The sequence below is a fragment of the Lissotriton helveticus genome, chromosome 12 (genome assembly GCF_964261635.1).
Source record: "Lissotriton helveticus chromosome 12, aLisHel1.1, whole genome shotgun sequence".
Lineage (NCBI taxonomy): Eukaryota > Metazoa > Chordata > Amphibia > Caudata > Salamandridae > Lissotriton > Lissotriton helveticus.
This window is the reverse complement of record NC_136073.1, coordinates 94981706-95009455: the sequence shown is the minus strand read 5'-3', so window position 1 is coordinate 95009455 and position 27750 is coordinate 94981706. Positions and strand designations below refer to the sequence as shown.

Below are 27750 nucleotides of genomic sequence, written 5' to 3'. Positions count from 1 at the left end.
ATCAGCATTCAAGCTGCTGCTTTTTGCACCCGTTGGAGCATATATATGCTCCTCTTCGGAGCCCCCAGATTGATAACATTGCAATAATCTAATCTAAAAGTCACCAGAGCCTGGACCGCTGTCTTTTTGGCTGCGTCCCGGAAGAGCCCTAAAATTATTTTCAGCATTTTTTGAATCCCGAAACAGGTACCTGTAAGAGCGGAGATCTGGTCAGAGAAGGAAAGTGTGGAGTCAATCCAGACTCCAAGGTTTTTAACTTTGTTACCCGGAGAAGGTGGAAACCCTGACTACTAGGCCACCAACTCGATGACGAGATGGAAGGTTGTTTTACTACCACTAATATATCTGTTTTACTGGCATTGAGCCTGAGGCAAATGTGTTTCTTCCAGTTTGCCATGTCCTCTAGGCAGAGCTTAAAATCCTCTGCTGCTTTAAGTTGTCCTGGGCCAAGGTGAGGATCAGCTGTGTGTCATCAGCATATGACGCCGTCTGCACCCCATGTTTGTCTAACAGGTCTGTCATCAGTCGCATATACAGGTTGAAAAGGGTCGGGCTCAAAGCTGATGTTGAGTGGATGACAAATAGGGTTGAAGAGTAGTTTAAAAGGTGCAATCTTCCAGAAAACTCGCCAGCCAACCCAGAACCCTACCTCCAATCCCTGCATGATGTTGTCTGTCAAGTAGCAAGCCAAGAGAGACTTTATCAAAAGCGGCGCTCAGGTAAAGCATGACTAGAGCCATCCTTTGACCTTCATCAGCAATTGTATGTGTTGATTCTGACGCAAGAAGTAGCGCAGATTATTGAAACAATCAAGAATTAGAGGAGCCTAATATCCTTTCACCTAGATTTGATCCAGTAAAACCTTGTTTACTGTTTAGGGGAAATAACTGGCAAATCAAAATATCAGATTATATTGGAAAAAAATATATTCAAGCAAGCTGAATTATTACACTGCTATGAAACAACCATTTAACAATACTGACTAGTGTGCATTTATAATGGGAAAACATGCATTTGAATAACTATATATATGAAATGCTATGGGAGTACGTAAATAGATACATCTACATATCTATCATGGCAGATCACATCTATAATGACATGTTTGATGACATAGCAAACAGAAGGAGATGATGGACTGAGCACTAAAACTTTCCAGACACTCACCCCCAACCACAGATCTGGGTTGAATCCATCATCGATATTTAGCTCTCGTCACCACCCCAGAGCAAACCCAGCTAAATGCAAATCAGTCCTAACCCTGTGCCTCATGGGAACTGTCCATACCAGACTGACAAGCTAGGTCTTCCCTGGACCTGAAGCAAGCATCCTGGGACCAGTTTCGTGGTAACACCATCATCAGCCAGGCTAGCTTGAATCCAGTGGCAAAGTGAGCAAGGGACCCACATCTGGTCATACCCTGCCAATTAAGGGCGAACAAAGCAAACACAAGGAGATGATAGACGGAGCGCTGAAACTTTTCATACACTCACCCCCAGTCACAGATCTGGGTTGAATCCATCATAGTAATTTAGCTCACTTCGCCACCCCAGATCATGTTTGATGACATCCCAGATGGCATAATCCAATGACCATGACTGTTTGCAATATGCATCTGACACTAAAAGGAATTTAGTGAGCTAAATCTAAAGGAAAATGTCTATAGCTTCTGTACTGTTAATGAGTGTAGGTTTTTGCACAATTATTGACCTCCTGCGGTGCTTGCATGAGTGGAGGGTGTGGGCTCTCTCCAATAGTTGTCCACAGGACAAAGGCTGTGCATAGTAGAGCCTTAACCACCTAACAGGTGGTTAAGGTGGGTAGGTGGTGGGTTCTCTGTGAAAAGTTGTGCGTATGACAATGGCTGTGCATAGTAGAGGTTTGGGGACCTGATGGGGCTTGGCCTTCTGTACACATGACAGAGAAAATGTGTAATAGGTGCTTAGCCACCTAATGGTACTTAGGTTCCTAGAGGGAGTGGTCCCTTCGTGAAGAGCCCCAACTAGGGTAATAGCTATACATTGTAAGGGTTTAACCACCTAATGGGGCTTGGGTGTCTCAAGGTAGTGTCCTCTGCAAAAAGAGTTTTGGAAAGGAGGAAAGCTTTGTGTAGTAGAAGCTCGGCTACCCTATGGGCTTGGGTGTCTGGCGGTAGTGGACTACCTGTGAAAATGTGTGCACATTGCAAAAGACGTGCAGAGAAGGGGCTTGGCCACCTAATGGGGCTTGCGTATCTACAGGGTCTAGGTTGAGTGGACTATGGTCTAATTATTTTTATAAGCACATATCTTTGTTATTTATGCTTTACACGATTCTGCACTGGTAAGTACTTCTTTTCATATTTCAAAGACTGTACTGGTTTCCAGTAACTTGAACATTCATATGTTGAATGACGCTATTAGTGATGTAATCGGTGATGTCATCAATGATGTCATTTAGGATGTCATCAGTGGTGTCGTTTGAGATGCCATTAGTGATGTTATCAATGATGTAATTGAACATATGTGAGGTCATAAGCAGTGCATGGTGGGGACACAATTTATAGTTAGTTTAATAATCTAGAGCTGGTGAATTTAATTTTTTCTTAGATTAAAATTGCATTTAAAACTGATATTTTTAACCTAACTATAACCTCACCTTTAAGCTTTGTTTTTTCTGTGAATTTCCATGTTTTTTCCGTGTGAAATAAGATACTATTACTAACCCTAACCATAATATTACCTTAACCTTTTGTTCTTCCAGTGACGTTCTAGGGTTTTGTTTTAATGTAAAGGACCACATTATTACCATAACTAATCTAAATATAACATCACTTTAATGTTTGTTTTCAGTGAATTTCTAGGATATTATTTATACCAATCTGTACGTAGTAGGTCCTTGGCTATGTACAGAGGCTTGAGTATGTGGAGGGAATGGAGCCTGTGGTCATCTGCACAGTAGAAGAGCATCTGCAGAGTAGTGGCTTGCCCACCAAATTGGCCTTGGGTGTCTGGAGGAAGCTGGCGTTTAAATTGCAGCTGTAATTATGCTCCTCATACTACCTTTCACCATAGCTTCTGTCTGCATGCACTGAGACACCAGAAGTCACCTGTCATAGCTTGTTACATCTGTGCAGCTGCATCATTTCCTTATTCTAGGTGACTAGAAATGCCACGGCTTGACTCTAATAAGGAAGTTTGCAAAGGTATTTTATACAGGGATTACGGGCTCCTGTGTATTGGATTACCATTCATCGTGAAGATTATTTTCAACAATGATCAAAACTTGGGGGTATATTATCAAGGGGTTTTATCTCCGCTTTTTTGACTTTAAAAGCCAAGAAAGCGGAGATAAAATTATCTCCCTATTACCAAGCTGTCGCTAACACCAGTTAGCGACAGCTAATAGGAGATAGCGACCATCATGGGCCCCACTTTGCATGTCAGTGATATTTATCACTAATGATATGCAAAGTGGGCGTGCCAAGATGTTAGCGACTGGAAACAGTCGCTAACATCGCTATCTCCTATTACCAACTTTTGGAGATATTTGCGCTAAGGGCGAATATCTCCAAAAGCTAACACCTGCCCTGAGCAGTTCTTAGCCATGTTATCCAATGGGAGGTGGATAACATGGCTAAGAGCATTTGCTCGATAATGCATGAATATCGCTGACTTTTCAGCGATATTCATGCATTGCGGGCGTTTTTTATCGCATTTGCGATAAACCTTGCTAATAGCAAGGTTTATCTGCGATAAAAATCGCCGATGTGCGGCGATAATTTTTGTCTCTAAACAAGTTAGAGACAAAAATTATCGCTAGTTGTTGATAATATACCCCTCTATTTTTTTAACCGATTACCACTGTGAGAATAACATGTCGTGCCTTCAAATGTACTTTGACCTCTGATTCTTATTTTCGACTACTAACTCTGTTGGATTGATATTTTTAACACTGATATTTAATACACTTTGGGGGCTGTTTATAGAAGTATTTATAGTACAGAAAGTAATACTGCAGTTGTATAACCACCCATTGTCACAAATGGTAGTCACAAACCTACAGATAGAGATTTTGGCCTCCATCTCTACTATCTCAAACCAATTCCAGTAACATTTCCACCACCTAGGCAGAAATACAAAATAATGAATTTAAAAGTTTAATGTTAACTATTTTTTAGTAGATTTTAAGGCTCTAGCCCTAGTAAATCTTTCTTAAGGTTTTTTTTCTTATTTTAGCAGTTATTTAAAAAAAAGAAATTATACATTTTTCTTTTTTAGTTATTTTAAATGTAAAATGTCTTTAAATAAATGTATTTTAATTGTATTTGTTGATTATTATTTTTATAATGTAGAAGTAATATATTACACATCTTATAACCATGCTTGAAACACATTCAACACACCTGATACTGCAAGACAGAGAGGATATAATGCAACAAACGTAAATCTAATAAAAGTATTACATTTAAAATTTGAATTTGTCAATATAAATAATGAAATATAAATATGTTAGAAGTAATGTAATACATATATTGCACTCCAACCTCACACATATTCAACACAGCTAATACTGCAAGGTGGAAGGGATTTACAGACAGAGCATTCTCACACCCATCAACACCTGAAATGCATTACAACATGTGTACTTCAAATAAGCTTGTTCGTAGGCAGACAGTGTAGTTCCCTGTAGTGATAAAAAATCAATGTAACTACAGCTTCTGTCTCCATAGTGAAGTTACCCTTCCTTTTAAGTAGGATACACTGCATCGGATTCTATAACAGATGTTTTGCATCCTGTTAGGGAGGTAGCCTTAGGGGAAGAGAAGTTAGGTTACAGTGTTGCATTTTGTCTTTTTAAATGCTTAATGTATGTGAGTTTTGTGAATTTGGGTTCCGGTTAGCATTGCACTCCCCAAACAGGTGTAAAGATTCTTGTAGTAACTTTTTGGTCGCAAAGTTGGTCATAGGAGACTTCACAGCTTCATTTGAGGGGGTGGAGACTGGTCAGTCTAAACGTAAGTGGAGATCTCAGCACAGAATTGAAGTACAGCATCCCAGCAGGGATCTCTACTCGGTCATATATGTACATCTACGTGTGTGGAGATCTCAGCATGTAGGTGTAGCTGTTAGTATTGGCCCTTATATTTCTGTTAGAAGATATTTTGATTGCAATACTCTGGTACTATGCCACTGCGGGTCCATCAGCTGCATCTTACTTTTCAGGGAATGTCAGAACTCAGACATGGTGTCTACCTGTTGCAGCCCAAATATCCCTCACAGAAAAGGGTGGCAGGTTCTTCTCCTAAAAGGACTCTTTAACGCTTTGTGAATTTGGGAGTACTAAGCACTGCGTATGTTTGACATTTACACTTTACATAAGTTTACTACCACCCTTTTTTTATTATTTTCTGAATGAGGCCTCTGGCTTCAAAAGGTGCTTTTAGGAAAGAGGGTATTCTCACAAAAAGCAAGACTCAGACCACAGAATTTTTTATCAGTTGCACACAAACATGTTGCCACAATCTAATTTGCTTCAGTTGTAAAATTTCAAGTGTCTTTGAGAAATGTTTCAACACTAGAAGGCGAAGATTAACAGCACTTAATGTTAAGTTGGTAAAATTAAGCCTAATTTCTTCAAATTACATTATCCATTTTTATGTATTTCCTTCACCAATTTCTTTGAAATTTCAAACTGTGAAGCTGTCTTCTGTTTCATTTCTATAGTGATGTGCAATTGCACGGATATTCTTATTTTGTAGTCTACACCATATGTTTCAATTCCTATGATGTTTGTTAATTGACATTTCAGAAAACAAATAGTGCTTGATATTTGATTTATTCCATTGTTTAGCATAATTAGCAGGGAGTTTTAAAATTACCATGTTCAATGTTATTCATTTGTTCCATATGAAAGGAATGAAAGACTGATCTGACTATACCCGGATATCAATCTGTTATGTGCCTGATGGTCACAGAAAACTGTAGTTATTATTTTCCACCATAGGCAGAATGGGTGCCTACATGGGTAAAATGCATTGTTTTGAACAGAAACATGCACTTCTGCCTATGGTTTGACCTGTGTGTCTAAAGCTTGAACCACTTCTACCTGCTTCGTCCTGTTCCTTGTATTTAGGGACACTTTCACTAACTCTTTCTAGTCCTTAACATATTTTTGTGTGCGAACCAAATTTGGAAAGCCGTGATTCTTCTGTAATTGCCTGTTAAGGATGTGAAATTCACTTTTAACATTGCTGGCATTTACAATGAAAGTGATAATATGGTGCTCATCTTCATGGAAGAGCCATAGAAAAGAACTAACTTTTTGAGTCAATCATTTACCTTCACAATAGAACATGGTGTTACTTGTGCTGTAACATTTCAGCATGCACAGTTGCGGCTTCTTGAGGAATATGCATGAGCACGAAAGAATTAACAGGAATTATTTTTTTACAGATCAGCTATTTTTCAACAAGTCCATTCCTGAGTGATCGGCAACACTTTCCTTCCTTCTTCCGGACCATCCCAAGTGATGACTACCAGGCCCAAGGGTTGGCACAGCTGGTGATACACTTTGGATGGACATGGGTGGGTATTGTGGCTACAGACAATGACTATGGCCAACAGGGAGTTCAAATATTGCAGCAAGAACTTGTCAAGACAGGAGCCTGCGTTGCTTTCACAGAGTACATTATGAACATTTATGCTGAGAAGAATGCACAGCTCATTGTTAAAGTCATCAGCAGGACATCTGCCAATGCCATAATTTTATTCTCCAGTGATAACCTCTTGATTCCTCTCATGGATGAGCTTGTGAGGCAAAATATGACTGGGAAGACCTGGATTGCCAGTGAAGCCTGGTCAACATCTCCTCTCCTATCAGTTGAAAGGTACTCAGGTATCTTGAGTGGGAGCATTGGGTTTGCAATTCACAGTGGTGCTATACCTGGGTTCAAGGAGCATTTTACAAGTATTCATCCTTCCATGTCACCAGAAGACATTTTCATGAAAGAATTCTGGGAAAACAATTTTAACTGTAAGTGGCAGGATGAAGGACCTCCCCAAATCACATGGAATTACAGTACAAAGTATTGTTTGGAGAATGAACAAATGGACATAAGTAAAAGCTTCTATGGTGACCTCTTTGTTCCAAGAGTCACACACAATATCTACAGTGCTGTATATGCTCTAGCATTGGCCCTGCATGATTTGCATTCCTGCAGGATTGGGCAAGGCCCTTTCTATCATGGCACCTGTGCAGATATTTTGGCATTCCAACCATGGCAGGTGGGAAAACTTTATTAGATTTTCTTTTCATTTCCTTACAAATATGTTGCTGTGCCTTAGGAAGAATGGGGCTTCCTGCTGTGATAGGCTGATATGGAAAACAAGTGTAAAAAGGACACAAAAAGGATAGCACTAAGACTTGAATGCATTTACTGAATTAAATGTGAAGAGAGATACTTCTCAGATTACCTTTTAGAAAATCCCTTATTGCAAAATCTAATACGGAGAATGGAGAAAAGCAAAGATTTCCTACATTGGTGGTTCAGCTCCACACTCCAGCAGAAATTAACCACCCATTCAAATCAAATGCTTGTTTTCATCTCGCTGTGTCCTTCGCAATAAACAAACAAGCTCCACTTCATTTAGTCTTCATGGCAAAGATGGCACATATTCCATACTTGCTGGAGGCTGATTTGGATCCGGAGAGTGTTTTAAGTGTAATGATCTAGGAGAACAGGTTGGGGTTTGATTCACATTTAGAATTGTAAATCAGTAGATCATGACAGGTTGTTTTTCATAGAAGGGGTGGCATCATAGATACCAAGGGAAATATTAAATGTTCTGTACATCTACTTACGTAAAATGCTACACACTCCTCCTCTGGTCCTATGTATACCTGTATACCTGAATAACTTTTTTCCTGCAGTTGCATTTTTAGATACCTTATTCTGGGTATGTTGAATCACTTACCTAATTATACCTACTACTCTTTTCTGGGGGTATAGGCCATCAACCAGGACTCTATAGTGATCCTTGTCCTGGGCCTTTCTTTAAATCAGACTCCAGGTGTATCCCATCTCCTTAAAGTTAGCATTGAGGCTTTGGTGCCAGAGATGTCTTGGCCTTCCTCTTTCCATTTTCATTTGAGGGATCTATGACAGGGTTTGATTGGTGATGTGTGATGCAGGCTTGAGGAGGGTGTGAACTATTCAGCACCAGCATCATACTATGATTTTTTAATGAGCAGGGAATTGAAATGTCTGTTGCCATAGGTCATTGTTGCTGATGATGTTTTGCCAGCGGATTTGGAGGATTCTTCTTAGACATGTGTTGATGAATGTCTGGAGTTTGTTGGAGGTGCTCTCTGTTGTCTATGCCATACAGAAGATCTGGTACTTGTTGCAGTACCCCCACATTTTTGCCTAGTATTTGAAGCATCTTTCACTGAGGTTTACTGCGTTGCTGCTAACCAGTCTCCTAGAACCAGTGATCTTTCCCTAAAACTGTACTACAATTGACACACCTTCAGCTCTCAATGTAAGTCCCTAGATTCACACTTAGGTTGGAGAAACCTAAGTGCGCATGTATGTTTGGCCTGGCTAACATGGCCGGCCAAACATACTTGCACACTTAGAGGTGCCTAAACCTGTCCACCTCCCCCCTCCAACCACCCCTTCCTGCACACGCTGGCTCAGAACCAGCAGCTAAAAAATGTAAATGATAATAAGATATTGTTTTATTTTTCAGCTGCTGGCTCTGAGCCCGTGGTTCAATGCTCCTTCATCATTGTGGAGGAGCTGTGCTGCTGTCCAAACCTCCTCCTTAATGTTTTTCTTTCTGTCAGAAAGTAGTGACTTTTACCTACATCTACACAACAGAAATTCTTCTTTAATCCTTTGTATTCAACTAAGGGTGGAGTGTAAATCATTGTGTGCCCTTGTCAAACTAGTATCAAACCACCCAGAACGGTTGTACCCCTTTCCTGTTTTGAAACATTTAGCTCTGATTTAGTACATCTATTTCTACAGAGACATTCTTAATTTCAAGACAATCAACAAAGTCATACATGCATACATTGAAATGTCTTCTATTCTCACTAATTAATTTTGTTAAAAATCTTCTGACTTCACTGTGTTTAATTTCAATGTGGGGACGTTCACTATCCTCCACAATCTCTTGGTTTTTCTTCCTACCACTAATTCCAGGGTGAAGGGATGTGGTAGGTAGTGTAGTTGTGAATTCTAAAACTGGAAAAAAATCAGCTTACATTTTTTCTTTTAATCAATACTTTTAATATCTTTTGTAAATTTGATGTACTTTTAAGATATTGTGACTGACCAATTGAGTTTAATTTCTGTGAAATCAGTATGAAATCATTTGCACTTCACCACCTTTCCCTGTAAAATTATGCCTAAAGGAGTGGGTGAGATAAAAACCTCAATCAAATCACACGAGGGATCTAAGGGAGAGGCCCTAAATGGGAGCCTGTACCACTCCATATCTAACTATGTAACTTACTATAAGTACATCTCTAGAAATAGGGACAAGGAAGATAAAAAGACTGTCCACAAATTTGGCGCAGTCACGGTGTCAGAGGGAATAATACCACCATCAAAAAGGGGTAGAGAGACCTCTTTTAAGACAAGAACCCTCACTCAGCCGTAGGTGACATGCTTCATTATAGGGTTCCCTCCTCACACAAAGGCCACAAGGTCATTGGTGTGGGTTACAACTCTCCAGGCTTTGGAGAGAAGCTGAGGTGTTTTCAGGGAAGGTACCAGAGGAGTCGGTGGTGAGGGGCAGAGTGCGAACAGGAAGGGGATTAAAAGTGTGTACAGGAAGCCAAATAAACATTGTTTCACAGTCTCCTGGGATAGGATAAAAAATAAGAGAGGACTAGGGGTTATGAGCTTATATACCTCTACAGTAGGTCAGCATGTTTCTTCCCTGTGGTGACCCTGCTTCAGGATTGAGTAGACTCTCGATTTTGGCGATAGCCCGAGTTTGTGGGAGTAGTGGGTCCACCGTCTATCAGAAATACGTAATCAATACTCAACATGACCAGTAAAGCATGTCTTGGTATGTCCTATTGGTTTATTAAAACATGGTCAGCAGCTTGTCAAAACAAACTACCAAACAGAATATGAACATTGTTGAAACTCAGTGGTTTTACCTATTGATAACATAATCAAGACCACTCTCCACCCTATAAGGTGACGCCACTATTTTCATTGCAAAAAAGACAAAAAAATCACTAATCAAAACCTCGTAATATCTAGTTTAGGGTAAAAGTGATGAGAATATGGTGGGTCTAGAAGTTGATGCTTCAAGTACTGGAACATGAAATGATAACACATACTGGGGTCTGGAATTACATATACCATGTGTGGACGGACTGATGCCCATGATATGTTAAGTGCTGGTGTGGTGAGGTTTAAGTAAAGGGCTGAAGTTGGAACTGGACCGGAGCAAATTCCCATGTATTGTGGTGTTTAAGTACAAGCAGTGTAACTCCAGGTTACGTGCATGCTGCCAAAAAAATAAGTGGAAGGCCTCTGCCACAAGTGAGTGACCAATTGCATTTAGAAGGGACCAACAAACACATTTGCTTGTATGTAAAGAGAAGAGCGGGACCTGCCTGCAGAACTAAAACATGTCAAGGGCGCACTCCAGCATAATCGGAGTTGCTCGGACCGTGCAAAGCCTACTGCTGCTCACCTTTACGACGTCTGTGATGAACGGGTGAGGTGTCCCAGTGAGATGCAGAGGAATCTGCTAAGATAGACTAAATGAAAAGAAGGTAGTCACTCTTGGCGTGACTCATCAGAGAGCGATGTTCACAATCATAGGAATTGGAGTTCCCTGTTGTGAGTGTGCCCAGACTCATGATCGGAAAGGTGTCCATAGGAAATCTAGTCACCTTATTCAGGGACCCGCATCATTAAGCTTTGTGTGGGGTGGTCATTATGATGCAGTAGAGGAAAGGTGGCACCATGCAGACAGGCCTTCTGCAGGATCAAAGCTCATTTTGATGTAGAGTACATATGGATCCAGTATTGTGGGAGCAAAAACAGCAGTGTTATGCCATGTGTGAGGGGTGTTGTCATGATTTTGGATGTGACTGCATGAATACTGTGTGGATGAAGAACAACTGTGAGGTTCCATGTGTGCCAACTAGTAGAATATATATGGATCCAGTATAGGGGGAGTGAAGAAGCTGAGAGAAAACAGTATATTGCTATGTCTGAAGGGTGTAGTCATGATATTGGGTGTGGTTGCATGAGTAGATGGAGAACAGTTATGAGGCTCCATGTACGTGAGCTAGTAGGGGAAATTCAGGCTATCGGTGGGTTGAGGTCAAGAGGATAATCATTGGGATAAGAACATATAGTATGCTTCTAGTGCCCCAGAATCGTTGAGGGGATCTCATCGTTCAGGCCCTGTGTATCATAGCGAAGCCTGAAGGTCCATCATTGTTCCATGTGGAACAGGATGGATTTGTAGGTGCCCATCATCAGGAGGTAGTGGGGTTTATCTATGACTGCCCATTTGATGTCATCTTCTGTGTGGGCTGCGTCCAGAAAGTGACTAGTGAGTTTGTTATTATATTTCTTACATATTGTCGAGCTACGATGTTCTACTATACGTAGTCCTACCTTGCATGTGGTCATATACGTGTCTGAAAAACAAGCCCACCTTCAACCCACCGCTACTTCTTTACACCAGAATTGGCTACCTTTGAGAAAGTGATAAAGGAATTTGAGAGATTGAGACAATAGGTTAAAATGCCCTTCTTCAATCTGTCCAAAGCTGAATTACACTGTCTCCAACAACAAGGATCTGTCAGAGAGCTAGTCATCAAACTGGTGGACAAGGGCGGAGCAACAATCATTATTGATCAACAGAACTACCAAGAAGAATGTTACTGACAACTTAATTATGGGAGATATTACCAAAGCTTATGTACTGACCCTACCCCGAGCCTATTGGCTACCATCAATACCTTGGTGGAAAGAGGGAAGGTTGAAGAATGGATCACCAAGGGTAAATCTGAATTTTTGGTACAAAACCATCCCAAGACACCTTACTTCTACATCTTATCAAAAATACATGAACTCACCAGACCCCCAAAAGGAAGACCCATTGTATGTGGAATGGAATCTTTACTTTACCACTCTCACAATTCGTAGATTAGTTCCTACGCCCAATAACAGCGGAGATGCCATCCTATCTTCAAGATACCATACACATACTGAACGTACTTACCGACATTGATTTCGTCCCTGAAAAACACCTTTTGGCCTCTTTTGATATAGAATCCCTATATACCACCATTCCTGAAGATGAGTCCTTACAAAAGGAGAAGGAGCTCCCGAATCACAGAATATGGGATGACATGACCCCCCCTTTTGTGATGGACTATGCCACCATCGCCCTGAAAGGGAATTTCTTTCAGTTTAAGGAACACCTGTACTGGTAAATCACTGGGTCATTGATGGGCAGCACCTTTTCCCCTGACATGGCTAACATTTACATGCACAATTTCGAGTCCCAACACATCTATAAACCAGTCAATCCACACTATGCCAATTTTAAAGTATGGAGGGCATATCTTGAAGACATACTAGTGGTATGGGAAGGTACTGAAGAGTGATTAGAGACCTTCTCCATCCGGCTCAACACAAGGAATCCCCAATAAAAATTTACATGTGAATTCAGCAAGACCTTCCTCACATTTTTCGTGGTTGTATATCTCAAGGAAGGTGGGATCTGCAAGGTGCTATAAAGAAAACCTATGGCTCACAACTCTTTACTATGCTACACCAGCTTCCACCCACGGGCCCTGAATAATAATCTACAAGTCGGACAGTTTCTGAGAATACGCAGAAATTTCACAGAAATAATGAGATTTAAGGAGCATGTTAACACACTATGGGCCAGATGTAGGTAAGACTCAGTTACCGATTTTTAATTACCGAATTTTACCGATTCGGTAATTAAAAATCGGTAAATAAGAATGGGGACATGTAGGAACATCCAGATGTTCCTTTTACCGAATCGGTAAAAATCTGTATTTACCGATTCGGTAAATACCGACCGGTAATGCCCATTCATTCCTATGGGCTTTGCAGCCCATAGGAATGAATGGGCATTACCGAATCGGTATTTACCGAATCGGTAAATACCGAATTCCACAAGGGTGCAGGGGGTGTCACTTTGACACCCTCTGGCACCCCCAAAAGAGGCTCGGTGCCATGTGGCAGGCATACCTGCCCTAAGGGCAGGTCTGCCTGTCATATGGCACAGGTGTGCATGCACACATGTGCATGCACACCGGAATCGGTATTTTACCATCAAATATATTTGATGGTAAAATACAGATTCGGTAAGGGTTGTGGGACTCAGAAGAGTCCCACCTACATATCAAATTTATCGATTAGGTAAAAATACCGATTCGGTATTTTACAGATTCGGTATATTTACCGATCGGTAAATTTACCGAATCTGTACAATATGTGGCCCTACATACCATTTCTGTAATACCGGTCGGTAACGGCCGAAAATACAGATTTTCGTCCGTTACCGACCGACCTACATCGGGCCCCAAGTGCCTACCTGTCTGAGAGGTCTTACTCTGCCAATATCATTCACAAAGCATTCAAAAGGGCAAGGAATAACAATAGAGAAGTCCTGCTTGAAACCCATTTAAAAATCCCCATGGACAGGTTTGTCTGCGATGGTACATACAGTCATCAAGCAGTCAATAAATAAGAATTGATCCAGTCTCAATATTTGAAACAACCAGCTACTCAAAACCCCTATTTGGCATTAAATGTAGCAAGAACATTGGGGACATCCTGATACACACCAGATCTATACCACCACCCTGCACATTGCGTGAGACACACCAGAATACCCTATGGTCAGCTAAGCCTCCTAAGGGCCACTATTCCTGTGAGTTGTGCTCGGTCTGCCCTTACACCAGTCCCACGTCACAGATAGAGCTAAGGCCTTACAACCCCTTGAGAATTACATACTGTAACTATTTACAACACAAATGGGTTATCTACATGCTAAGATGCCCTTGCAATCTGATCCATGTGGGTATGACCACACACAAGGTAATACTACTAATAGTGGAACATAGTAGCTCAATAAGATGTACGAATATCAAACTCACTAGACACTTTCTCGACAATGCAACACAGAAGATGATTTCAAATGAGCAGTCATAGACAAGCCCCACTACCTCCGGACGATGGGCATCCATGCCTCCGTCCTGTTTCACAGGGAACAACTATGGATCTTCAGGCTCCGCTGTGATACACAGGGCCTGAACGATGAGAACCCCTGGATCATTCTGGGCACTAAAAACATACTATATGTTTTTACCCCGACGATTATCCTCATGACCTCAACCCACCGATAGCTTGAATTCCCTCTACCAGCTCGCGTAATTGGAGCCTCATAGCCGCTTTCCCACTACACAGTACTCATGAAAACCACACACATTATCATGACTACACCCTTCAAACGTAGCAATTTTCTGTTTTCTCTCAGTGTCTTCACTCCCCCTATACTGGATCCATATGTACTCTACCAGTTTGCGCACATCGAACCTCACAGTTGTTCTCCATCTACACGGTATTCATGCAATCACAACCAAAATCATGACTACACCCCTCACACATGGCATAACACTGCTGGTTTCACTCCTCTGATACTGGATCCATATGTACTCTACATCCAGATGAGCTTTGATCCTTCAGATACCATGATTATCTCTGTATCTCAGGGAGTACACAGGAATCAGTGTCCCCATATTAACCGCATGCGTGCGGGCGGAATTCCGCTCGCATGCTGAGATTTTTAAAACCGCACTTTACATGACGAGCTGGGCTCGTCATGAGCGTTCGAGGAGGCTACCTCATGACGAGCCCAGCTCGTCATGAGCGTGGAAGGGGTTAAAGAACAGTACCGGCCTACCTGCCTATATCGAGTTAAGTTGTCACAATCCACTTTTCCCTAGCCCTACCTGCAGCGTGCCACATTTCCTCTACTGCACCGTAATGACCAATCCACACATAGCTTAATGATGAAGGTCCCTGTATCGGGGGACTACATTTCCTACAGACACTTTTTGGATAATGAGTCTGGGTGCAGATGCCACAGGTAACTACATTTCCAACGATTGTGAGCGTCTTTCTCCGATGAGTCTTGCCAAGCGCGACTACCTTATTTTCCTTTAGTCTCTCCTGGAGGACTCCTCTGCCTCTCGTTGGGACGCCACACTAGTTGAACATGGACTTCGTAAAAGTGAGCTGCAGTTGGGCTTGCGCGGTCCGGGCAACTCCAATTCTGCTGGAGTTTGGGCCTTGCCCTTGACATTTTTTAGTGTTGCAGGCGGGTCCAGCTCTTCCCTTTACTTACATGTAATTTTGTTTGTTAATCCCTTCTAAATGCAATCGATCACTTGCTTATGGCAGTTGCCCTGCATTTATCTTATTGGCAGCACGCATGTAACCTGGAGTTACACTGCACATACTTAGACATCGCAATACATGGGAACCCCCTACGGTCCAGTTCCAACTTCAGCCCTTTACTTTAAATCTCACCACACCAGCACTTAACGCATCATGGGCATCAATCCGTCCACACTCTAGCTTAGTATATGTAATTCCAGACCCCACTATGTGTTATCATTTCATGTTCCAGTACCTGGCAGATCTACTTCGAGACCCATCATACTCTCATAATTCTTTCCATAAACTAAATAACACAAGGTTTTGATATGTGATTTTTTGGTTCATCTTTTTTTTACTTTTAGCTGTGCAAAGAGTGGTGTCACCTTATAGCCTGGAGAGTGGTCTTGATTAAGTCATCAATAGGTAAGGCCTCTGAGTTTCAATAATGTTCCTATTCTGTTCGGTATTTTGTTTTGACATGGAGACCGTGTTGTAATAAACCAATAGGACATACTAAGACATGCTTTATTGGTTATGTTGATTATTGATTCTGGATTGCAGATAGATGGTGGACCCATTACCCCCACAAACCCCGTCCATCACCTGAACGCTAGGCTACTGAATCTTGGTGGCCAGTATATTTACATATATATATTTTTTTTTTTCATTCAGAGTGACTAGCCAATTGGTACTGAAGAATGGCCCTGAACCCTGTATGAGGTCCCCACAGGGCAGAAACATCTTGACCTACTCTAGGGTTATCTGAGCTGATCACACCAAGTCCTCTCTTATTATTAATCCTGTCCCAGGAGACTGCAAAATTAAGGTTATTTGGCCTCCTGTACACAGTTTTAACCCACTTCCTGTTCGCACTCTGCCCCTCACCGCTGACTCCTCTGGTTCCTCCCCTGAAAACACATCAGCTCCTCCCCAAAGCTTGGCGAGTTGTAACCTACACCAATGACTTTGCAGCGTTAACGAGAGGAAGGGAACCCTATGATGAAGCATGTCACCTTTGCTTGTTCTAAATAAGGTCTCCCTCCCTATTTTGATGGTTGTAATATTCATACTGACACCGTGACAGTGTCAAATTTGCGGACAGTCTTTTCACCTTCCTTGTTCCTTTTTTCTAGAGACATACTTGTATTTAGATACAAACCTCGTCAGCAAAAAACAAGGTTTAAAAACATCATTAAGTGTCGTACCATATCCACTATATGCGAAGTAAGACTGACCTTTTCCCTCTATAGCAAGAATCCCATATGCAGCTTCAAGGGTAAAGAACTCACATGGGCATTAAAAGCACTGGCCAAAAGGATGTAAGGGGCAGATGTATCAAACCATTTTTTTGTCGCAAACGCTGCGAATCGCTAAAAAGCAGCGTTTGCGACAAAAAAATAGGAAAATGGAATGTATAAGAAAAAAGCCTCGCAATATTAAAGAATCGCAAATTTTGCGATTCCTTAATATTGCGTAAGCATTTAAGGCATCGCAAATTGCGATTCCTTAAATGCTATGTATGAAGCATTTAAGTTTTGAGAATTTAGGCTAAGAAATCGCAAATTACCACCAACTTGTAGTTGGAGGTAATTTGCGAATTCTTTTATAAATGCACTTTTTGCAATTTGTAAAGGTGCCATGTGACGCTCATACATGCCCTTAGGGCATGTATGTGCGCCATATGCGCACATATGTCAATTTCAAGGTTGCAGCAGGGTGTCCTTAAAACACCCTTGCACCCTTGAAATTATTCTCAATTTGCGATTAGCAAATTGCGAATCGCAAATTGGGAATAATTTCACATTCATTTCTATGGGCCTTCTGGCCCATAGAAATGAATGGGAAATTATTCCTTAATTGCGATTAGCAATTTGCTAATCGCAATTAAGGAATTTTAAGAAATCGCTAAAAAATAGAGAATTTCTGCATACATACCATTTTGCAATTCTAAAATAGCGATTCTCAAAAAATCGCTATTTGAGAATCTCAAAAGGGTATCTTGATACACCTGGCCCTAAATCTCTGTGCCCTTCAACGACATTTGTACATAAAGCAGTACGACAGGAGAACTAATTTATCCAATCCTAAATGCCTTGGCGAATCATACCTGAAATGTCTAATTCCCTGTTTGTAAAAGTGCTTAGAAGGCATCATCCTTTCTATTTGTATTATTAGTTTAAGACTATCAATTGAATGTTTGTTTTTAATCCCCTTTTGGATAGTTTGGCGGCTAAGGCACAATATCCTTTTAAGGCACATGAAGCAGTACTTCAGGCATACTGCTTTATGTACACATAAATGCCTTTGTGAACTAGTACATTTTAGTCCATTCACCCCCTCACCATCATGCAATGCTTTATACATTCCTCAATAGCTTCCGTTTTGCATTTTGAATAACTACCACAATTGTTTCCACCCTCACCCCATCCCTCAGGCCTGCATTCCTACTTCCTAATCAAGGACGATAATCGCTGCTCTGTAGTAAACAATGGAGAGTAGGCCAAGTGTTTTTGTCTATAGGGCAGATCTAAGTAGAGATCTTCTGTATTCTGAGAACCTATACATTACAGAGGTTAGAATAGTAAATATACCAATGGGAAGCAATAGAAAGTAGAAGAGGAGCATTATCAGTGTAATGATTATGCTACTGAATTGGTCAGTCACCTTACTGATGTAAAGGTAATAGGCTGCACTATAAATCTATTGGTATTTTGTTAATGCATTGTGCATCTCCAAGGCCTGAAGTATGAGTGATACAGATGTGGAAGTATCTACACACTAGCCACAGATGGAGGACAAAATCACCAATATCCAAGAACTGATGTTTAAAGGATTAATCTAGAATGCAGTTTGTGTCACTCTCTTTATTGGAATCTTCACATGTTCTTAGAGTATATGGGTATTCTTAGCTTTATGTTGAGTGTTGTAAAATTAATATGAAGTATGACTAATATGAAAAGAGCTAACATCTTGTATCCCTCTACATTCAGTTGCTACACTACGTTCGAAATGTCCGTTCTCAGAAGGAAGTGGGCTCAGAATTGATTTTTGATGTTGGAGGCAATCCGCAGACCCAGTACGATATTGTGAACTGGCAGCCTGGTATTGATGGCACCCTGAAGCAAGTGATAGTGGGGAGCTTCAAAGGCAATGCACCTGCAAGGAGCAGGTTCCTGCTCAACACCAGTACTATGTTGTGGAATACACAGGAAAACCAGGTAGGCAATAACAGCTGTCACAGCATGGAACTGTTCAAATACAACTTTGAGTTGCTCCAAGCCAACCCAGTGTGAGGCAGCCATGCTGGTTTGGTGAAAAGATGACTTATTTCTCTTCTCTCTAAATGTACATCTTTGCACCTGAGGATGGAGCCTGTCTGAGACACCTATCCACTTTTTGGGATCTTAAAACAGCAGTTCCTAAATTGCCCTGGGGATGTGGTTTGGTCTGCAATAACTACTCAGGGGTGCCACAACCATTGGAAAAATTAAATACCATCAGCAAATTAATAAACATCATGTATCTACAGAAGCAAAACTTAAAACTTAAAGCTTCATACCACTCTGTAAATCAGAAGGGATTAGAGAATGGGGGTTCAAAATGTGCTTGGTATTCATAGGTTGTTACATAGGAGCAGTGCAAGTACAATAAATAGATTCTAATTTGGAAGACTGGTGGCCTAAAATAAAACAATTATATGCACCAGAAAAAAGTCCAGCATATTGCTCTATCTTTTAGAAATAAAACTACATTGTGAAAAGCTCCAACCTTCCCATTAAAATTGAAAATGTTATCTTTGTAAATGTTTGTATTTGTGTATTAACCCCTTCCACTGTCATGACGAGCTGAGCTCGTCATGAGTTGCGCCTGTCGTACGCTCATGACGAGCTGAGCTCGTCATGAACCGCGGCTTTTCGCAAAAGTCAGCGCACAGCGGGAAAACCCGCAGCGCGCATGGGGTTAAATAAAATATTACATAAATGTCATATTTGTTTGCTGTACACTTTTGTGTATGCTGTACATCCACAGAAGTCAAAGTGTTAAGAACCATTGGCCATCGACTCAGCAAAGAGGTTACCCAGTTGTGACAACACAACAAAACTCAAATCAACATTATTCAAATGGATAACATTAATTTACTGATCACCCATTGTTGTGCCTAGATGTGTGTCATAAATCTGAGATATATCCTGGCATATTGGAAATTTCTTTTGGTATTAATCACAATTCTGACATCTAATGTATAGACAGCGAGTGCTCATTGAAGTGCATGTATATGTAGGTCTACTCCAAGCATTGTGCTGGTTAGAGGAAACGTGGTGGTGGATTAAAATGCCTCTCCATGCACTGACAACAGCACACAATGCACCTTTCCCCGCACATACGTTGCAACAAGTAATAATAACCTATTTATAAGTAGCTGAGGGTGCCACATTTTTTCACTGGTGATTCTTCATATCTTAATTCATAGAATACAGGCAACTCTTACCCATCATTCCTCTGATGCAGCCACTACTCTGACCCACAGCAATGGGCCTGGTGCAAACTTAGTGCTGGCTTGGCATGTGAAGTGTGCGTGCAGGAAGGCTTGGTATTCTAATCACTTTAAGGCACACCTGTTCCCATTATTTATCTTTCCATTGAGCCTGATGAACACTACTATTGGCTATTGAAAAGTCTGATGAGAAGAAAGTCATTAAACATTTAAGCTATACCCACTTACTGTGGGCAAGTGACTAGAGCATGGTGTAAGGTAAGGGAGTGACAGTGTTTAACTTGTTTAGAGTTTTATCATTCATGCTCTGTAGGCTGATTATCCCCCTCTGGTCTTTTCTCTGGTTGGAAAGCGCAAAACCCATGTTACAAGGAGGGTATTATCATTTTTTGACTACTCGTTTTATGGCATCACTCTCTTGTTGTCTGGTGAAGGGCAGAGTGTACTCAGCATGATGATCTATCCTTTTTCTAACTTAATCTTTTTATCCTTCACTGAACACAAAAACACAAAGGAAAGCAGAGGGAAGCCAGGGACCTTTGCAAAAAGAGAAACACAATGTTGGGCATTGGCCTACCCAGCGGCGGCCCCTCCACAATAAAAGAGGAGCGTCGTCCCAATGCCTGGCTCAGTGACAAATAAAACAATGTCATTGTTTTCTTTTTCATTTGCTGGCTCTGAGCCAACTTGAACAGGGAGGGGTGGGGCATGGGGAGAAGGTGTGCAGTGTGCACCCCCTAAGTGCGCATGTTTGTTTGGCTGTCCATCTCAGGCCGACCAAGACACACATGCGCACTTGGTTTTCTTCAGCCCTGCTGCATTTAACAGACAGGCTGGAAAACCCCCCACAAACTCTCTGGTCTAAGCGGATCATCTTTCCAGCTCGCTCAGACCAATCCTTGTGCTGTTCTCACATGAGAGCAGCGCAGAGATAGCAAGGAGTCTGTGATGCGGCCCGAGTGCTTGCTGGGACCAGGCAGGACAAGGCTGAGCGCGATGCGTGAGGCAGCTGGCAGCTCCAGGTAAGTGTTTTTTTCTATTATTAACACTCCTGTGCACGCGCACCCCCTTCCACCCTCCCCCATGCACCCGCCACACCACCTCTTTATTGTGTGCCCCCCACTGCTTACCTCTGTCAGTGCCAGATCAGTATTCACCTCTCCTCTATCAGGCAAAAGACCATGAGTTTTTTCTGGTTGAAAAGAGGGGCCAGGTGGCCAGCAAATAATGCTGCTTCTGGACCATGACATCTATAGTTGAACACATAGAGCTGTACTGTTTCTAGCCATGGCTGTACCTTGACATGTACTCCTGTATTTGGGTATGTGTCATTTTACTGAGTGTATCATGACAGTGTCCAGACTTTTTTAGCTGACCTTACCATGTAATGCTGTACTTGTACATTTTAATGGCTGTACCTCAGCCTGCAGTGTGTGGTGCACTACAGCTGCTATACAATGGAATTGCCTGGGCATCCATGTGTTTTTCTTTGGGAAATGTGAGAATTTGATGTCTGTACTTGGTCCTAAACCACAATATCTAGGCATATGGGGCTAAAGTGTTCTGTGTGAGACTCCTCTGGTATCAAAGGCTGAAATAGCATATTTGGGCAGCCCATGGGCATATAAGGTTTCACTTGGTGTTAGGCTGCACCGGGCAAAAGATGATAGTACTTGGGCATTTTTGGAGGTGTCTCAGTCTATAATTGATATACTAGTCTATATGAAATTACTCTCAAAATACGAAGGCAGTAACTAGGCATGCATAAAGGTACCCGGAATGCTGTGTTTGCATTTGAGCATTTGGTAATACCATCGCATAGCATGGTTGGATCGAGACATGAAATTACACCTTACAAAAGCTGGCAGTATATGGGATAAAAGGCTCGACCTTTCATACACTGCCTTTCTTTTCGGATTGTGTAATACCTGGCATGCTATGGTCACACCTGGGCATGGTATCTCATGGCAGCATCTGGTTATGTGTTTGTTGTACTAGTCAATATGATTGAAGTTCTTTGGACCATTACGTTTTGTTTGCATATGACAAACTAAAATGAGTAAGTAAATATTGAAGCATTGGAGGGTACAAGAAGTCATAGGAAAATGCGCCTGGGCACATGAAGATATAATGTGCATATATATTTCCTGCATCTGGGCATATGGATCTGCATCCAACATTTGTTAAAACCAGAGCCATTAACATTTGTATCTGTGTTTATAATGTGAAGACTCATAACGGACTTATGGAAGTGTACATATTTTAAACATCATAACACTGGTGGCTCTGGAACAACTTGTTAAAAATGCCTGTAGTGCTGAGAATTATGTAAGATGAGGGAATGAACACCTTGTTTTTAAACCACGTTTTTTTTCAACTTCATATTTATCAATCCTTCCGCGTGATTGCGTGCAGATTGGCTGAAAGGCATGCCCTACTGCCACTAGTTACGAACACTTGAGAGATGAGGGACTGCATAGCCCCAAAACCAAATGCACAGCTTCGTGCCACTGTTTTAGCGTGCACCTCTTATTTGAATAACTATTAACTTTAATCTGCAATATTCCAAATTTTTAACCATGTTTTAACTCTTATGTTTCCAACCTTAGTTATCTCCATTTCATCCAAAGGTCCAACACTCGGGGTATAGTGCCAATTTACAGGTTTCTTATATTCAAACTGCCCGTCCAGGCCTTTTAGAAAGAATATGAGTGATGCAAAAAGTCCATCGCAAGCAGTCTTTAATAGTTCATGTAACGAAGGGAATGAAATTGTGAAATGATGTTGCAGCGTTGTTCATGCAGTAAGAGAATTGTTAATAATTTATTCATGTTATGATTTACTTGTAGTGACCCCCGACGAAGGGCACATGGTAGCCCTAAATGCATTGGGTATTTTTACATGAAATATTAAAGACTGCTTGCGATGGACTTTTTGCATCACTCATATTCTTTCTGAAAGGCCTGGACGGGCACAGTTTGAATATAAGAAACCTGTAAATTGGCACTATAACCCAAGTGTTGGACCTTTGGATGAAATGGAGATAACTAAAGTTGGAAACATAAGAGTTAAAACATGGTTAAAAATTAGGAATATTGCAGATTAAAGTTAATAGTTGTTCAAATAAGAGGTGCACGCTAAAACAGCGGCACGAAGCTGTGCATTTCGTTTTGGGGCTATGCAGTCCCTCATCTCTCAAGTTGTAGTGCTGAGAAGACACTTTGCAAAGAAAAGACACGTTTTTTCCCGGAAAATTGGCATATCAGAAAGCAAATTATTTTCTTGAAGTTGAGGATATTGTATTAAAAATTACACTAAACCTAAAACTCAGTGGCAGGGTCAAGGGCAGGTGGCATGCTGTGTTTAGGTCTAAAACCTGGGTGTGTGGTGTCGAGGAGTTGGTGGGCATTGAGATATTTGGTTAGGGGTCTGTTGATAAGTTACTTAAGAACCTTGGCCAGGAACAGTAGAAGGGAGATCAGTCTGTAGTCGCAAGCACCGAAGGGTCCATGTAAGATTTCTTCAGCACTAGAACAAAAGTAGTATGTTTTCAAATGCATGGGAAGGGAGCAGAAAGGGAGGAGGCATTTAAAATGGGTATGAGCATGGTCCTGATGGGTTGCAGTCCCTTGGAGTAGGTGTAGTGGTATTGGGGGTCCAATGGGACTTCTCAGTAGATGAACTTCATGGTAGTGTTGGATTATTCTGGGGTGGTAATAGGCCATGTGATTAGCATTGGCTCTGTGGATAAGATAGGGAGGTGTTTGGATAGGTCTGTTGGGTCCAGTTGTGCAATGAAGTTGCTGGAAATGGTGGTGATTTTGTTACTGAAGAATTGGGAGGGATTGTTGCAGAAGCCCTGCAAGGGGATGAAAGAGTTTGAGGCAGCCACTGGAGGTGAAATCCTTCACAATGGCAAAGATTTCTTTGCTTTTATTGGTGCTGACAGCGATATGGTCTGCCAGTGTGGCGTGTTTGGTGGTATGGAGCATTTGGTGGTAAAAGTGCAGGGCAGGTAGCACATACCATAATCTGCATTGTCCTGGCTTATTCTCCATTTGCGCGCTTGCTGTTTGCAGTGGGGTTTAATCAGTCTGAGTTCCTTCATGTACCAACTGACCTGAGGTCTTCTAGATCTTGTATTGCAGTGTTTGAGGGGGAGGGCAGGGCGTCGGCACAGAAGGTAATCCAACTATTGAAATTCTCAATGGCTTTAGGGAGGCTCTTGCTGTGTTTGGGTTGGTTGGTACTAAGAGTTGTATCCCAGTACTTGTCAATGAAGCTGCTGCAATTAGTTTTGGTGGGCTGGTCTGGTAGTGGTCCATGTTCATTGGCCCTAGATCGGAATGGTGAACTTGATGAGGGCCTGGTCTGTCCAGGAGACTGAAGCGGGCTCTTTGACTTGAATGTTGTTGAAGGTGGTACAAATGGGGGCGTATGCATACTTATTTATTGAGCGAAGTCCAGACTGACAATGTTTTTGATGAGTGCTTTTGAGATGAGATAAGCGTGGTCTTTCAGGTAAAAGTTCAGGTCGCCAAGTATGATGTAAATGCTAGAACCAAGAGTGACAAAGTTTGTGATGGCATTGCTGAAGTCGGTGTGTGGTCCAGGTGGTCTGTAAATGAGAGTGCTGTATAGCTATGGCGTTGAACAACAGGGGTTAGAAGTTGGAAGATGATGTGTCCACCGAGGAGATGCAACTGATGGCATTCTTGTGGTAGATGGGAAATATGCTTCTTGGCTTACAAAGTCTATTCTGCCTGGGGATCTTGTACCCTGGGGGAATGGCTGTGGTGATGTTAAGTGCCGATAAAGGGTTCCATGAGCAAAAGTATTCTTGGGTCATTGTCATGCAGCAGGGCCCAGATCTCAGTGTTGTGTCTGGTGAGTGAGTGATTGTTGAGAGGCATGAATGTGAGTGTGGAGTATTATGTGGGAGATCACAGGACTCAATGAGTGTGAGAGAGTGTGATGTTGTGCGCTGTTGGTGCGGGTGCGGTGAGTGCTGGGTGTGGGTGAGTGCATCAAAGCTTTCAGAAAGTGCAGGAAAACATTTCCTTAGTGTTGTGTAGTGTGGCATGACAACAGCATAAGGAGCAATGACTGGGGTTGAGGGCATGGAGTGTTGCTGCAGGGTAGCAGTAGGTGTTGTGTGGCAAAGATTCCTGGCCCTTGGTGCAGACCAGTTGTGGAGTGACACCCACAGTTTTGCCTTTGGCACATCTTCATCACACCAGAAGTGCACATCTGCTGCACGTCCATGTTGTAGCTGCCATTAAGTGTCTGTGTTTTGGAATTTAGTCCCGAGAAACACTCTCGCATACTCAATGCCATTTGTACATAGATGGATATTTAACACATCCTTATAAAATTGCTACACAGTTTGCTCATTACTATATTTGATAATACAGTGGGATCAGTAAAATTGTGTATTACATGAAGATTATTTGAATACTATTTCAGGTACCACTCTCTCTGTGTACTCCTAGCTGTGCCCCTGGGACCAGGAAAATGGCAAGTGAAGGAGAACCTGCATGCTGCTTTCTTTGTGTGCCATGTCCCCAGGGAGAAATTTCAAACCAAACTGGTATATGAATCAGATTTTTTTAATGCACTTTGGGAGTCATGTTGTGGTACTGTTTTAAGAGGTGCATGTTGCTTTTTCTTTGCAGATTCTACTGAGTGTTTCAAATGTCCTTGGGATCAGTGGCCGAATGTGAAACAAGACCAATGCATACCAAGAACTATTGAGGTTCTGTCTTATGAAGAACCCTTAGGCCTCAGTCTAGCAGCAACCACTATTTTCGCCTCACTTTTCCCTCTAGCAGTTTTGGCCCTCTTTATCCATCAGCGGGACACTCCAATTGTGAAAGCCAACAACCGCTCCCTTAGCTACCTTCTGCTCTTGTCGCTCACCCTCTGCTTTCTCTGCTCATTAACATTTATTGGTCATCCCACTCCTGAGAAGTGCCTCCTACGCCAGGCTATGTTTGGTATAATTTTTGCTCTTTGTGTCTCCTGCATCTTGGCTAAAACCATTATGGTGGTCATTGCCTTCAATGCTACGAAACCCAACAGTGACTTGAGGAAGTGGGTTGGCCCCAAATTGTCCTACACCATCATCAGTGTCTGCACACTCCTTCAGGTTTTTCTTTGTGTCATTTGGATGATTTTTAAACCTCCATTCAAAGAATATGACATCAATGTTAATCCGGGACAGATAATAGTTCAATGCAATGAAGGATCACCTATTGCTTTCTGGTGCATGCTGGGATATCTTGCACTTCTTGCTTCTATGAGTTTCATAGTGGCCTTCCTAGCTAGAAATCTGCCAAGCAACTTCAATGATGCTAAATCTATCACCTTTAGCATGCTTGCATTCCTCAGTGTGTGGTTGTCATTTATTCCAGCCTACCTCAGCACTAAGGGCAAGTACATGGTGGCCATGGAAATATTTGCAATTTTGTCTTCAGCCTTTGCATTACTTTTCTGTATATTTATTACAAAATGTTATATGATTCTCTTAAGTCCTGAAATGAATACAAGGGAACATTTGATGGGCAAAAAATGAAAGGAAAACAGAACAATATGCAAGTATCTTATAAATCATGTGTGAAACTGAATTTTGATAGTTTTCCTCTTATCTAGACGACAGCAAAAGTTTGCTTTGAAGCCAGATAGCATGCGGTACAATGGTATTAGTGATAACATATATGTGAATATGCATTATGTATGTTCTAATGATACTGTGGTTGACATGTGACTTAAACAAGTTTGTATGCTCTTTCATCTTCATCTGTTTACCTTTCCAGTCACCCAAAAAATTGATGACAATTAAAATTCATCTTCAAATATCAGTAACGGTAGCCCTTGTCACTTCGCCTTGAAAGAAAGAGGAAATTCTGGACTAGATATAGTAAAATGTCTATCACTAGTTCAATGCTGCTTCGGCAAGACACTTTAAATTGCCAATGCACTGACTTTCACTACACCATCAGTGCTCTTATCTGACCCCAATGCATCCTCTAGAGTTTATTACACAAAATCTGCAATTTTTAATCAGTTTTTCCTGCAATTGTGACTATTGATTAAACTGGATAAAGTAGTCATGATGAATTGCTATATTAGAATTGGAGTCCCTCGTCACTGTCTACTGATGCAGGTCATCGTATCTAGACCCTGGTTGGCTAAGATTTACTAGAAGTTGACACAACGCCACAAGGTGCCTTATTGCGCTGCACTGTCTGACAGGGAGAGAGCCAGAATGTGCAATTATCATGAACATATGGCACATTCCTGTTCTCTGCCTGTGCTAGCACAAATGCAGTTGCCAAGTGCCAATGCAGGCACCCTTGTGACATTGCGGGTCACCTTCCTGCACAAAAGGCAATCCCCAGGGCCATTTCCTCTTTCTAATAATGCTGTAGAAGACGGCACAAGTAGAAAGAGAAAATAGCAAGCCATGAATCCTCACCGGGAGAGGCATACCATTTGGACACATGCCGAGGTTTACTAGTATTAGTAAGTCTTATAATGCTCACAAACAATGGGTGGATGCGTGGGAACACCCACTCTCCACCCATGGAATGCCTTTCCAAGGCAGGGGAACGCAAGACAGGGACTTGTGCTACCTTGCTTTACTCCAGATTTACTATGCCGTACAAAGCATGATGTTCAGCATAAGCTCTTGGCCTAGTTCTAGTTCTTCTTCTGCCACCAGATCCGCTAGCCTACCCCCTGTGAATGGTCTCTATCTCACTGCCCCTTTGTGAAAGTGCCATGAGACTGGTCGGAATACCGT

General features: G+C 41.7%; 1 protein-coding gene across 1 annotated transcript in view; it reads left to right on the top strand.

Moving 5' to 3' along the window:
• Positions 1-26746, top strand: part of LOC144797928 (extracellular calcium-sensing receptor-like) — a 63857-nt gene extending 37111 nt beyond the window's left edge. Inside the window, exons 2-5 of the mRNA XM_078668729.1 lie at positions 6435-7265; positions 18442-18669; positions 25413-25536; positions 25622-26746. Of these exons, the coding sequence (XP_078524855.1) occupies positions 6435-7265; positions 18442-18669; positions 25413-25536; positions 25622-26520 (2082 nt within the window). The 3' untranslated portion in view covers positions 26521-26746. The remainder of the gene's footprint in view (positions 1-6434; positions 7266-18441; positions 18670-25412; positions 25537-25621) is intronic.
• Positions 26747-27750: the final 1004 nt, after the last annotated feature.